Source organism: Peromyscus maniculatus, chromosome 1 (genome assembly GCF_049852395.1).
Source record: "Peromyscus maniculatus bairdii isolate BWxNUB_F1_BW_parent chromosome 1, HU_Pman_BW_mat_3.1, whole genome shotgun sequence".
Lineage (NCBI taxonomy): Eukaryota > Metazoa > Chordata > Mammalia > Rodentia > Cricetidae > Peromyscus > Peromyscus maniculatus.
The window spans coordinates 176370242-176385366 of record NC_134852.1 but is presented as its reverse complement, the minus strand read 5'-3'; the positions used below and the strand labels follow the sequence as shown (position 1 = coordinate 176385366).

At 43.9% G+C, this 15125-nt stretch overlaps 1 protein-coding gene across 1 annotated transcript in view; it reads left to right on the top strand.

The window, feature by feature from the left end:
* Pip5k1b (phosphatidylinositol-4-phosphate 5-kinase type 1 beta) overlaps positions 1-15125 on the top strand; it is a 276063-nt gene that overhangs the window by 186013 nt on the left and 74925 nt on the right. Inside the window, exon 7 of the mRNA XM_076561464.1 lies at positions 119-418. Coding sequence (XP_076417579.1) covers positions 119-418 — 300 coding nt within the window. The remainder of the gene's footprint in view (positions 1-118; positions 419-15125) is intronic.

Genomic DNA, 15125 nt, shown 5'->3' with positions numbered 1-15125 from the left:
GGACATTAACAACACGTCCTGTGTTAGTCATGTGAGCTTCAAAACTCACTTTCAGTGAAAAATTACTTTGTGAAAATGGAAGAGAGCAATTTTTTCCCTTTTTTTTTTTCCATTCTAGAATCTAAACCAGAATCCGAGGACTCTTCTGCCGAAGTTCTACGGGCTGTATTGCATGCAGTCAGGGGGCATCAACATCCGCATCGTGGTGATGAACAATGTGCTGCCGCGGGCCATGAGGATGCACTTGACCTATGACCTGAAAGGCTCCACGTACAAGCGAAGAGCATCCCGCAAAGAGAGAGAGAAGCCCAACCCCACCTTTAAGGACCTGGATTTCCTGCAGGACATGCACGAGGGGCTGTATTTCGATACAGAAACGTACAACGCCCTAATGAAGACCCTGCAGAGAGACTGCCGGGTAAGCAAGTGTCTCTGTGATTTCCTTTGAAATAATCTCGATGGTGAGTGCACTAGCTGCTATGTGCTGACCACGTAGACATGAGGAAAGTCCACAAGGGATGTGTGGAGTCCAGTCTTTCCCCGCTGACCCAGGCTCTCCGGATCTCTGAGGAAACGGTGGATGATAAGGGAATGACCTGAGGTCTGTTAACACATCTCTGTTGGTTTTTATAATAAGTTCTGTCAGCTTTCTTTGATGAAATGAAATGAGAATGTTCACTTTCCTTCATCCCCGGGGGGAAGGTAGCTGAAAAGGAAATGAAATTTTAGATTTAATGCAGAAACCAGCAAGGAAAGCCATATTCAAATCTTGGATGAAATGGGATTTCAACTGAGGAGACATGTTTAGAGAAAAATGTACTTAGTAGGATTAATGAAGGGCTCCCTGGAAACCCAGTGCGAGCGGAGCCTTGACGAACAAACGCTGAGGATTTGCTGTAACTGTTCTGTCTGAGAGGCAATGGGAGTGAGGTTGCCAGATAGAGCCGAGTGCTCTGTGAAGGTGAGATCGTCAGAGGTGAGGAGGGGTTCCCCAGCCTGGGCTGCGTACACCATCCCATATCAGTTTATAAGTACATATGGCCAAAGCCCTAGGGGAACTGTTCTGATATGGCAAAAGTGAGTAAAAATCCTTTTGGAGAAAAAAAAAATGAAGATATAATCTTGAAGAATGGTAATGATTTAATACGTATACACCCTAGAAATACTCTTGGAATGACCGATCCAGGGGAACTTGGAAAGTCCGGTCAGACCAGTTAGCTGTCTTGAGCATCACTGGGCTGAGCAGCATGATGGTGCAGGCTGGGGCCTAGGCTTTGCCAAGGCTTTCTAGGTAACTGATAATACCACTGGTCCATGCCACCAAGAAATAAGGGCTGTGCTATTCAGGTAGTAGCTTTCTTGGTCTCCCCTGGGCCTGGACAGATGACAGGCATTATTGTGAAGGAGAAGGGAGCCTTCCCCCCAAGCCTGGCCACACTGCGGGGGAGGAAGGCAGACTGAGCCTTCTAATGAGCAGAGCAGAGTCCCCGCCGAGGAACCTAATTGGCCCTTCACTGGGTTTCCTTTCCTCCTGCTGCAGGATGTATGATAGCACATGAAAATAAGTCCATGGATTCATTTGCTTCATTAACACAAGTGTTGTTCCGTTACTTGTTGTGTGTCGATGTTAGATTGAGTGCACACAGTGTGCCAGGTAGCCCAAGACTCATTAGTCATGGCTTCTTCCTCCCTCTGAGCACTCTGAATTCAGCACGGCCGTGCTCCCGTTTTAATTGCTGAAGGAATTCTTAAAAGAAGGTAAGAAAGCCAGGTTTGGTGGTGCACGCTTTTAATCCCATGCTTGGGAAGACAGAAGCAGGCAGGTCTATGAATCTGAAGCCAGCCTGGTCTACATTGAGTATTCTAGGCCAGCCAACACTAACTACAGAGTGAGACCCTCTCTGGAGAGAGAGAGAGAGAGAGAGAGAGAGAGAGAGAGAGAGAGAGAGAGAGAGAGAGAGAGAGAGAGAGAGAGAGAGAGAGACTTGTCCAGAGGTCAGAGAGATGGCTCAGCAGTTAAAAGCACCAGCTGCTCTTCAAGAGGACACAGTTTTGATTCCCAGCCCCAACACAGTGGCTCACAACCATCTGTTGTAGCTCCAGTCCAGAGAATCCACCACCCTCTTCTGGCCTCTGCAGGCAGCAGGCAAAACACCTATACATGTAAATATTTTTCTAATAATAAAAAAGAAATCTCGCCTAGTGTTGCTTAAAAGCTCACAACTGTCTGGGGACAAAGCATGTAATCTAAACAAAGGAAATTTAAAGATTCACTCCAAGGATCTTTTTAAGATTTACTTTGATTTTTTACTCATGTGTGTTTGTGTGCCTGCCGTGGGGGATGGAGATGTCCTTGGAGGCCAGAGGAAGGTGATGAACCCCTGATCCTGGAGTTACAGGCTGTTGTGAGCCAGCTGGCATGGGCGCTGGGAAGTGAACTCGGGTCCTCTGGAAGAGGGGCAAGCAGCGCTCTGAACTGCTGAGACGCTTCCCCAGCCTCCCAGGAGTTCTTACAATTACTGTCTTCTGTAGTCATAGGAGGAGCGGTGGGGACCCAGCAAACAGAAAAATATCCTGCAGAGCTGTTCAGCTGTCTGGAAGATTCATGTTTTTCTTTAAAAAAAAAAAAAAAGGAAAAAGAGAACACACACACACACACACACACACACACACACACACACACACACACACACTTGAATGGAAACCTTTTATCTTGTGTTTTTTCTGCAGTTGCAGGATGTGGGTGAAAAGTTACTATCAAATTCCCCAGAGTATAGTCCTAGCCTCTCCAGTCTTGGATGTGTTTTTTTCTCCTCGCCCTCTGCCTCTGATTGCGTGTGTGTGTGTGTGTGTGTGTGTGTGTGTGTGTGTGTGTGTGTGTTCTCAGAAATATTGAAAACCTTTTTCTACAGTCTGCTAAGGCCATATGTTTCTATACCAGGAAGAGAAGAGGTCAACTATGAATGCCATTGCACAGGATTTGTGTGTGTGTGTGTGTGTGTGTGTGTGTGTGTGTGTGTGTGTGTGTATTTCCTGAGCCCAATCCTACGAGAACAAGGTCAAACCTTTCATCAAAAATGAGACCCTGAGCCGGGCGGTGGTGGCGCACGCCTTTAATCCCAGCACTCGGGAGGCAGAGCCAGGTGGATCTCTGTGAGTTCGAGGCCAGCCTGGGCTATCAAGTGAGTTCCAGGAAAGGCGCAAAGCTACACAGAGAGACCCTGTCTCAAAAAACCAAAAAAAAAAAAAAAAAAAAAAAATGAGACCCTGGAGATGTGCCTGTTTATTTTCTATCATGGTATTCTAAGAAACATAGACACCAATGTTAAGGAATCAAATTTTATTTGAATGTGTATAAGACACAAGTCATGGAACTGGCTCTTCTCTTCACAAATGCTTTCATCCCTGTGGTATGGATGGGAACATGTAAATGCTGAGCCTGACCCCAATCCCTGACCTGCCAAGTCGTCTGTGATGGGGATGCAGTAGCTGGTACTGGGGTGGAGCTGCATTGAGCATTTCTACACTGTGCGATGCAGGGCTTGGGAATGGTGGGTCCTGGTGTTTGTCATGGATTGCTTTGTAAGTCTGGTGGGTGTTGTCTTAGCTGGGATTTCTATTGATGTGATAAACACCATCATCCAAAGCAACTTAAGCTAAGGGGCTTATTTGGCTCACGTATCCCAGATCGGTCCGTTAAGGGGAGCCAAGGCAGAAGCCATCTGAAGGCAAGAAATGAAGCAGAGGCCATGGAGAAACACTGCTCACTGGCTTGTTCCCCATGTCTTGCTCAGTCTGTTTTCTTATACCATCCAAGACCACTCGGTGCCCTGGGATGGCTTCATCCAGAGTGAGCTGAGCCCTCCAACATCAATTAGAAAATGCCCTACAGACTCGCTTGCAGGCTAATCTTATGAAGGCATTTTCCCAATTAACATTCCCTCTTCCCAGATATCTAGGTTGATATCACAAGGTAATTTAGAATTATGGTTAGTGCTTACCCTTCAGCTTTACTTAATATTACTTTTTTCACTAAATTTAGACAGTTGCAGGAGTGTGTTGGTTTTGTCTGTTTGTTTGTTTGTTTGTTTGTTAACTTGTTTATTTTCATTTTGGGCTTTTTGTGTCTTTCCTCCTCTGCTCGTCAGAACTGAATTTTAGTGTGGCTGATGGATGATTGGGATCTAGGGTGGCTGAGGGGTCACTCCCAGGCTGGTGCTGGTATCCAACATCTGGGGAATCTCATCTGTTAAAACCCTACTGTCTATGTGAGACTCCAGAAGCAAGGCGATCATAGAACATTTTCATGGCAGTGCTCCAGCCGGAGAAAGGTGAACCAGGCTCATATGAGGACATGTCCTCATTACCGAACATGGGGTGAGTGACCTCCATGTTTGATCAATTGCCAAACAATATGAGAGATGTGGTGATGATAGAGTACTGTGAGGGCCAGAGTAGGTGATGACGTAGCTTGATATTGAAGGGTGAGAGGAGTTCTCCGGGTAGACAGAGCAGTAGAAACGTTATTTCTAAGAAATAACAATACATATATTGGATATGAAATAGCATGATACATTCCAGGGACTATCGTTGTTTGTCATTGACACAGCTAATAATTAGGGAAGGCATGTGAGGTAAGAGAGAAGTGCATCCAAATATTTGCCAAAAACTTTTTTCAGTTTATGTTATTTATGAGAGCCCTATTGAGGACTTAATAACAAATCCACCAGACCTCTGGAACCCTTATGCACGGTTGATAGAAATGTAAATTAAGTCCAGACACTATGTAAATCAGTATGAGGTTCCTCAAAAACTAAAAATAGGACCACTATATAATCCAGCTGGGCTACTCTTGAATATATTTCTCCGTGAAACCTGTCACCACACCACAGAGACACTTGCACATCCATGCCCATTGCGGCACGATTCATAGTAGCCAAGGTTTGTAATCAGCCTAGGTGTCCATCGGCAGATGAATGGATAAAGAAAATGTGGTCTGTATGCACATTCAGTCCTAAAGAATGAAATTAGGTCGTTTGCCAGAAGACGGGTGAAACTGAATATCGCCCTGTTAAGCAAAGTAAGTCTGATTCAGGAAGACAGTAGTGCATATTTCTCTCATGTGTGCAGTCTAGACTATATACATGCATGACATGGAATAGAAGCAGGGCTTATTTGGGAAAACAGAAAGGGGTCAGCAAGAGGAGGAAGAGGAAGTAGGAGAGGATGAACATGGTCATAATACATGATACAATTGGATGAAAATTTTATTATTAAATCTATCACTGTGCACAATGAACTGAAAATAAACAAATACAAAATAAAGACCCCGCGGCAGTTGGCCCCCAGCTTCTTCTCTGTGGTTTTCTGGACAGGCAGGCACAGGGACCTGCTAACTGCTTGTTGTATTCCTCAGCCTTCTGCCCACCCTCCATCCTTTCTTTCACATTCTGCCATAACATCTCAGACTAGGAGATGAATTTCCCTTAGTCTGAGTGCTGTTGGGAGATCCCTGTGTGGCTCGTTGAACCAGCTCAACCTGTGTTGTCCCCTATTCCCTGTGGATTACTTCCTTGCTTACAGTCCAAAACTGTTCCGTCTGTCTGGACTCTTTGGGATGGGGCTACATAGACTCGCCATAAAGCAAGCCCTCTAGGAAAAAAGCCTCATCTCTGTCTGACTTGCCTGGTGATACAGAAGCCCCTAGTTGTCACCTTCCCTTTCTGATGGCCAATCCCTCACCGACTTCATCCTGTAGTGCATGGACCCCTTGAAACTCTTCCTGAAAACTAAGCATATACTTCAAACCTGTTGCGTCTGGTTCCCCCACAGGATCCAAAGGGCTTTTTCCAAATGTGAGCATCTAGACCAGGACCTCCCCTGTCCCCACATTACTACTCCTTACTGGCTGTGCCTGGGGGAGATTGGATACGTAAATAACTGATCCCTTTCCTTGAAGCATTTCCTACCCATCGGACTCTGCCAGTGCACTGTGATGGCTATCCATTTCTATCAGTGAAGATGGCTGCCGGTACATCATAGGTCACTTGCTGTCACGATCAGAAAGTAGGAATCCAGTCTCCTCGGGCTTTCAGCATGGTAGAAAATTCAAGATGGGCATCTGTGTAGAAACTGCTCTTCTGTGTACTGCTTTATCTTTCCCAAGCCTGCAGCATTTCTAGGCTTTCCTGGTCCAGACAACACGACCATCATCAGGTAGCTAGTTGCCCAGATCAGTGCCCTGACTCTTAATACGTTTTCTTTCTTCCTCTCCCACTCTCTCCACGGTAAATCACCATGTCTCATCCAGTCTGTCTCCTGAGTGCCACATGAATCCACCTCACTGGCTCTGCCTTAGTGGAAACTGAGTATTCATCTGGAACTTCAATAGCCTCTTCACTCATTTTCAGTGCCGTTAACTTCCAACTCATGGCCCCGAGTGTACCCACTTATTCTCTTGGCTTCCTCTGCCAGATGATAGTTTCCTGTCTTCTTTTCTCACCCTCCCTTGCTCATCTCAGGACTCCTGGGACACCCCTGCCTGTGAGGTCACCATGCCGTGCTTCTTCTTCCTCCCAACCGTGCCTTCTTTCCTGAGATGTAATACCCTGTTATTTTCTCATGAACAGACCCTTAAGCCCGAGGATCAAGCCCCAGCCGCTGCCTCTGCGCGCTTGGTGCTCAGTGGGTAATTAGCAAATGGCTCTTGGAAACTGTATTTGAACAAAAGAATAATAAAGAGGATGTCTGAGCATGAAGAGCGGAAGGCGTGGGTGCAGCTCCCAGAAATCTGTCCTGGATGACTTCTCTGTCTCCAGCTACTCTTGCAGTCCTTTTGAAGGGCGCATCCAGTTTGGCTGCCATGCATGCCAAAAATGGCATTGGGAATTTAATAAAGCTGATGATTTCTACTCTGGATCACTTGGGATTAGAACTGCACTGAATGGCCTCACATTGCGTCATAGTTTAGCAGAAGTGTATTTAGATTTCAGTGATTTTTTTCCCCCATGGAAGCCATGTTATAGTGATCGTCGGCCCTTTATTTGACATTGACCCATGATGCCCTTAGGTATGTGTCCTGTCTCCCTCTTAATTGTAACACAAAAACCCTCTAATAAACAATCTTTTTTCTTTCCTTGGGCAGATGGTTATCTGTGCTAAAATTAAAATGGAAGCGAAGAAGACTGGCGTGATCAATAAACAGATTCATATCTGAATTTTGCATCCAAATGACAGATTGCCCTCTGGGTTATATTTGACACAATGAAGAATTATGCTAGTTTATTTCAAGGATATGGGGGCAGGGGTGAAATACTTCAAAATGAGTGTTGTTTCAGAGGCCGGGGAGCTGTTTACATTTGTCAGTGACCAGGCTTGCTTATAATGCAAGACTTACACAGGGGTCAGCTGCTGGGTGTTGGACTGTAGGGTCAAACGGGAAGGCGAGAAATCTGCACGGTCTTCCCCTTCCTGCATCTGTCAGTGGAGGACTCAGGGCCTGTGGTGATGGCCCAGTGGGTAAAGTACTTGCTCTGCAAGTCTGAAGACCTGAGTTTGAATCCCCGCAAGCCAGACTCTAGACACCTAAGAGGCCAGTGTTCCTTCCTGAGCCTGCTTACAGCCCCCTCACCTTGCTCACTGCTGTACCCAGAGCACAGCACAAAAAAACAACAAAAAAACAAGAGAGATTGTCATGAGACTTTGTAATTGAAATTTTATGTATGAATTTTGGAAGAGCAATTATGAATTGTTTTGCACTTGTTTTTAATTTACTGGGATTATTTTTTTCTCTGATGTAATTTATCTATGAATAAGTCTAGAGACCCATGTCATTTAATAAATTTGACAAATTATTGCATCTTGCAATATGTTGGGAGCACTCTAGGGAAAGTGAAATGATGACAGTCTATTACTGGGAACTTGTGTTTATAACCTAAATATTTCTTAATCCTTCAAGTGGGAGTCATATTAGAGACAGTCTGGATAATTAATGGCCTAAATGAGTCATTCTACATTTATTATCATTCCTTGTTAAGCAGCAAAGTTATTAATTTTTCAGTAGCGTTGAATCTATTTCTTTTTTTTCCCCACAAATCACTGTTATCATAAATATTAATAGGCCCTGAGAATTTAACGAAACCGGCTTCAACTGGAACATTTTGATGAGCAAAGTGAGCTGCGCCAGTGTCTGGCAAGTCTTGATTTACAGATTGGATGCTTAGGTGCTGGGGCGTGTCTGAGAAGGTTGCAATATGGCTTATTTCGTGGTCATTTGGCATTATGATTAGTGCTAGCCCTCTAGCTCTACCTCCTATTAATTTTTTTGTGTGTAATTGGGACAGATTTGAAGATAGGTTGTTTTTGTTTGGGTCTTTTGTTGTTGCTTTCAGTATTTAGTTGTTTTGGGTTTGGGGTATAGTTTCTTTCTGTGTACCATGTGTCCAAATCATGGTCCTCCTGCCTCAACCTGGAATGCTGATATTATAGTCATGCATCACCATACGTGTTTTCAGATAACCTGAAAAAGAAAGAACAAATGAATTCTCTTTCCACACAGATGTTTTATACAAGCACTGAAACTCTATATGATATTTAATTTACTCCACTATTTTAAATTACATTGGGGTTTTGCTATCTACAATATTAGTTACGGTCATGCTACAAAATGTAAGAATAAATCAAATTTGGAGTAGTTGGACAAATAAATGAATAAAACTAACTCTAAATAAAAGATGGTTTGCTCTGGGAAGAATCCTTTGAGTCTGTGGGAAACAGTGGCGTGGTGTCTTCCACTGTCTGGTCTGAGCTACAGGCAGCTGGAGACACCTAGCCAAACCAGGCACCTAGGAGAGCACCAACAACAAACAAAAACGATTTGCAAGGACTCTAAAGGTTTCCACCAGTAAAGTCATTTTTTTTTCTTTTTTATGGGGTCACTTGCAACCATTGGGGACAGTCATATGCAGATCACATACACCCTTCACCTGTGTCCCCCAGTGGTAGCATTTTATATGACTTCAGTACAATATCACTGCCAGGAAATAGACTAGAATGTGATCTACTGGTAAGTCTTAAGACTTCTTCATTTTTCCAGTTTCGTGTGTGCATGTGTGTGCTGGGGGGGCTTCCGTGCGGTATGTACATAAGCAGATTCGTACAACCGCCGCACCAGGGGCGAGTGTAGAACAGCTCTTCCTCAAAGTCCCTCAAGCCACCCTTTCCTAGCCTCAGCCCCCTCCCTCTTTCACAGTCCTTCCCTAATCTCAGGCAACTATGGATTTCTTCATGTCTGTGATTTAACATTTCAAGAATATTGTATACAGAGCTGAGTGTGGTAACACACACCTGTAGTCCCAGTGCTGGGGAGGTAGAGGCAGGAAGAATCAGGAGTTCAAGGCTACCCTGGGCTACATAAAACAAAAACTTCAAGAAAAAAAAAATGCTATGTACAGCATGAAGCTGAGCAGGCTGGTTTTTCACTCATCATGCCTTTGAGATCATTCGCATCAGACCCGATATCAATCGTCTGCTCTTTTTTACTGATGAGTGATATTTTGTGATATGAATATACTAGTTTTATATTAACCTGCTAAAGAATATGGGGATGAGGAGGGCTTAGTTTTCAAATGGTTCAAGTAAGCTACTGTGAAAATTTTTGCTCCAGTCTTTACCTGGTGCAAGTTTTCCTTCGTCTGGGGCAGTGCTTGAGTGCTCTTACCACGTTATATGGAAAGTGCGTGTTTCCATTCATAAAAAGCTGGTGCCCCCTTTTCCCGCCCTGCTGCCTATTCTCCCTCCCACAAGCCTGTATGAATGATCTGTGTTCTCCCTCTCCCCATCAGTGTCTACTAATGGCTCTTCCTTGTTTAGCTTTGGTCTATCTGTCGGTGTGTATGGAAGTCTCTTGTTGAAACATCACCCTGAGTATGTACTCCAGGAAAGCAAGGGCTGAGACCAGCAGACAAACAATGGAAGGGTCCTGGAAAGAGAGCCGAAAGGGGAAATGAAAAAAATAGACAGTTCAGCCCAGTAGCTGATAACAGGCCTGTGGGTGCTGATGCAGTGAAGCTTGAGGTTCTGGGATTTCAGGTGTGTGTTTCTCATAATGAGCATTTCCATGAGACTAAATTCTCAGAATGCCTCATCCAAAACCATTCTGTCGTCATCATCAGTACGTCTACATTGCACAGTGCTTATTGCTCTGATTTTCATGTCTGCATTAGACTCTAATTTCTGGAAGAGCAGAAACCAAGTGGCTTTAGCTCCCCACCCACAGCCTGCTGGGCAGCCCATTCAGTGGCACCTTCTGAGCGAGCCTAGGACGTAACAACAGCAAAGTTTTCGACGTAGTGGGTCTTACCTAATCATTAGGGTAATAAAAGCAGATTTTAGTCATAACCAACTCATGACTTGTCCTGAAAGGGAGCCAAAGTCAATCATGATACCTTTACACATCCGTTGGCTGTTGTGTTGTATACAATATAACTAAAAGTGTATTGTTCATCTGAGCAGGATGTGCAAATGGTGTTAAGCTGCAGCTGTGTTGACTCCACATTCTCCTCGGTCATTGGTTCAGACGATGACCAATTCTCCCCTGTAAGACTGTCCACGCCTTACAGTTGTTCATGAGCCCTGGAAAGGGGCTGGTGTTTGTCCCAGTTTTTGCCAGTTGCTGCAGGTGAGCTGCGGTGCATGGGGCTGATGGGAAAGAGTCTCCCGCTGATAGCAGCAGAAGGGACAGATGGTCAGTGTGGGATGGTGACAAGGTAACTGTAAAAAAAAAAAAAAAAAAAAGTATTATTCTTTGTTGCTCATTCTCAACTTTCTACCGAGCGAAAGATACCTCAGGTAAGCCAGACACAGAATTTTGCAAAATCAGTTATCCCAAATTTGGAAGAAAAAAGATTCTATCTTCAATATAACCTACAGATGCCAAAGTAGTTTAAACCACTTAAAATACATAACATCTGCTGTGAAGTCATCAAATATAGGTACAATCCATGATTCTGGCCAGTGAAGACGTATTTCCTAGGCTCAGCTCACCCACAGACTGCCCCAGTTAACACTGATTGCAGACGGACTTTGAATCAGGCAGTGCTCTGTCTCAGAGGCAGATTTGCTCTGTCCTTACAGAGACTCTAAGAAGCGAGCAGCGCCGGCTCCTTCTTGACAGATGGAGACTGAACAGGATCAAGCTTCCTGGGTCTGCTGAACTTACGGTGCCTTATATCCATGGCCATGACCCCAAATTCATGGTCCTCCATCATCTCCCTTACCCTGTAGGTATGATGGGGAGAGACGCTGAAATTAAACCTTAGGTCATAACCTAACTAGTTATCAAAGGATAGAAGACCGCTATGCCTGCCCCTCAGGCTCTGATGATGAGGTACTGTGGTAGGTTCTGGAGGAATCTGGAAAAGGCTTTGCCAAAATAGACAGTTTGGAACAAGACAATTGGATTTTCGCTACTTCCAGGAGGGAGGACGGGAGTGAGGGGGTAGTGGTAAGTGATGGATCACAAGGGAAAAAGTAATCCAGACATTTCATTCTTAAAGCTCAATGAAAAACATAATGAAGCCTGTTGACGCTTGCCAACTCTTACAACATGTGTGATGAGGAAATCCTATGAACATTAAAACAAGACCTCTTTCTGAGATCTGAGACGCTTCCAGGGAACAGCTGGGGACTAGATCCATGACAGTGAATCCTGCGTGAGCAGCTGTTGAAAATTCTCATTAGTTACAGAAACTGCGGGGTTGTCATAGCACTAATTTTTATAACCCTCCCTTTCATTCAAATGGAAACAAACAAACAATTCTACAGGAAGCGTCGAGCAGAAAAAGGAAACTGGGGCTCGGGAACCCTGCCAGGCCCGAGAACTAACTTCCTTGTCTGAAGTCTGAGGACCTGGAGTGTGTCCTGATTTCTGTTGTGGCCGTGGGTGCCATCGTCGTTGTGGTCATCTTCGTCGTATGTGTCACTACTTGTGATTTTAAACACCATGTCACACAGAAATTTATGTGAGACTGAGGTGGGTTCGAGGTCAACCTGGTCTGTGTAGACTCTTGTTTCAAAACAACCATCTATATGGATGATGTATCTGTGTTGCTGGACACATAGACAGACATGTATGCGTGTACACTCTTGGGTGATAGATGATTGTTTCTAAAGCATAGAGCATAATTCTGTCACTTCAAGTTTTCAAGTGAAAAGAAAAACAAAAAGTTGCCCTTGTGTTGGTCAGTACTGCATAGTCCTGAGTTCTGGATGATGGTGGTGCTACAGCCTATAACTAGGCTAAGGATTTAATATTTAATCCATTCTGATTTACTAGTTAAAATTATATGTCTGTATTTTCTCTTTATTACATTAGCAAAGAACACGCTGAGCTTTATTGAGGAAATTAAGTTACATAAAAAAGACAGCATTCAGCTCTAACTGGACTTGCACGCACACATAATCCAGTGCTCTACTCTGAGCGGCTGACTTAGTCAGCAATAACAGGCCGCTGGATCCATTTTTCTTCAAATCAGTTAATTCCAGGGATGGCTATTTGCATAAAATCTCCAGGATACCATCCTTAATTTACTTATCTTATTGGATTACTACAAATATTGTGTACCAGTTACTAGCCCCTTCTTTAGTGACTATATATAGACCAGCTAGAGAAATTACCCAAGGGGCCTTGATGAATCTCCCCATCAGCTCCACATTGTCGTGTTTGTTTGTTGGGTCTTTGGACAAAGAACGACCAGTCGAGAGGAGCAGAGCGAGCACAAGCCAGCCTCCTGCTTGTTCCATTGTGGATTCTGTCCCCTGTTTCTGATCTGTGTTTCCAAGGGTCCCATCACTAGCCCATCAGCAGCTGAGGTAGGGGCAAACTAACTAGCCAAATATCAAAATGCATTTCTCCTAAGCATCTCGAAGAAGAACATGAAGCTTTATTTTTGAAAAGTTCTAACATACATAAAAGTAGGCAGAATGCTACAATAATATACATACGTTTATACATGTATGTATATGTATATATGTCCCATGTCCATTTTCAACTCAAAGCCAATCTCCCTCACTCTTTCTTCCTATATAATTTGAATCACATCCCAACCATCATATCCTTTTATCGATACATATTTCAGTATGATTCTCTTAATGTTGAGGACCCCTCTTTAAATTAAGGACCCCTTTTTAAATTAAGGAAAACAAGGTCATGAATTTGAAAGAGTACAAGGGATTTGGAGAGGGGGAGGGAAGAGAAGGAGACGTGGTATAATTATATTTTAATTTCAAAAAATAAAATACCCAAGATACTACATCATACATCTAAATTTATATTAAATTTTAAATATTATAGTAAAATAATAATTCTAGCCATCAAATAGGTAGTATCCAAATTTCTAATTATTTCTGAATCCTAATTTTACGTATTACACAATTCAGCCTCCATCTTACAGCCAGTCCCAAATATTCTTGAGTGATTAAAGAGTCCATCCTTGACCAAGCCTGTGACAGGCTTCCCAAAGAGCGATGTCATGGGCTTCCCAGCCTGAAACCCAGCCTCATTTACAGCGAAACAGCCTCCCTTTTATCTGCCATTGAGTTGTGTGCACACTAAACAGCAAATGACAGTGTTTGCAAATATCATCTTCGTTTTCCCTTTGAACGGAGGACAAAACGCCCATAATGTAAGTAGCTTTGAAAACACGGGGAGCTTTTATGTTTTCCTGACTACACAGCACACAATCACAGCAAATGTTTTCAGTGCCGGAATTTTTGCACAGGCATCATAATCGTGAGTATCGAGTGTTTGTATTTAAGGCACAGGAGTGTAGTGTTAGAGATGCTTGGTTGCAGAAAGTTTTTCTTTTTATTTGCATGTAGACCCGAACCAATATGACCAAAGTGCATTCCTTCCCCCCACAGGAAGCACGGAGTAGGCAAGCCTTTGATGAGCCAAGGTCTGCTTTATGATATGAAAACTGCCGATAGGACCTGGGCTCGAGCTTTGTAGCGGAGAGGGACACATAATGTGTTTGGATTTTCAAAGGGAATGCTTTGTTTATCCCCAGCAGTTTGTAATATCGTTTCCATGGAATTACCATACGAGATAGGGTGTAAAAATCCCCCTCTGAGTTTAGAAAAACTAAAGTCTGTAGAAAAAACAGCATGAACCAAAACATCAGGGCTTACATCTTCCAGGCACCCTTAGAAGTAACTTAGGAATTTAAGGAGCAGGGGGGGTGTCAAACAAGGAGAAATGGACTGCAGCCATGAGAGCGGAGACCTTCGTGAAACTGAAGCCTTGCCACAAAGCAGTGGCAGGTCCGGGGGCTGTGAGTAGGGATGTGACCTAGTCTGGCAAGGGGTCACTGAACCAATCCGAAAGGGAAGTTGGAATAGAATGATTAGAGAAGAGGAATGTTTTGATAACACCAGCTGCAGGGCTGGGCAGCTAATGAAAGGAAAGGGGTCCCTGGAGTCTAAAATTTACATTACAGTGATTTCAAATAAAAGAGGGAAGTCAGGGGAAAGAATTGCTTTGGGACAAAACAAGAGTTTAGAGTTACAATATGGACTGCTTAGAAGAATACCCAGAGGCCACTGGGGGTATACGACAATAGTTTAGGAATGAGAACAAGCCAAAGGCAACAATCCAGGAATTTCCTAGAGGAAGGTGGTCGCTAAACCTGACCTCTGAGTTGTACATACACAGTCTAGTGCTCTACCCCGAGGGGCTGACTTAGCCAGGTCATCTTCGTTACGTGTCCGGCTGCTCTGCCGCCCCAACCTCTTTTCAAGACTATGTGTGTGTTCCCTTCCTATCCCTGACTTTCAGCGGTTCTTGAGAAAGAAGGAACCGCCACCCTTTCAAGCCTTGCTGCGTTCTAACCTGATTCCAGTTTTCTGGAGCTCTGACAATGGCTGAATTTGCATGACTCTAAGGTCGTACACAGATCTCTGGAGATATAATGTCTGTGCCCCAGGCCTCTCAAATAATATGATTCTACCGTCTGTCTCCACTCTAAAAATATAACTTTAACATATCAAAAGATGAAGAACATTCATAAGGCTCTGTTTCATCCCTAATGCTATTTAAAAACAGTTGAAGGGTAAATTCTCTGGAATAA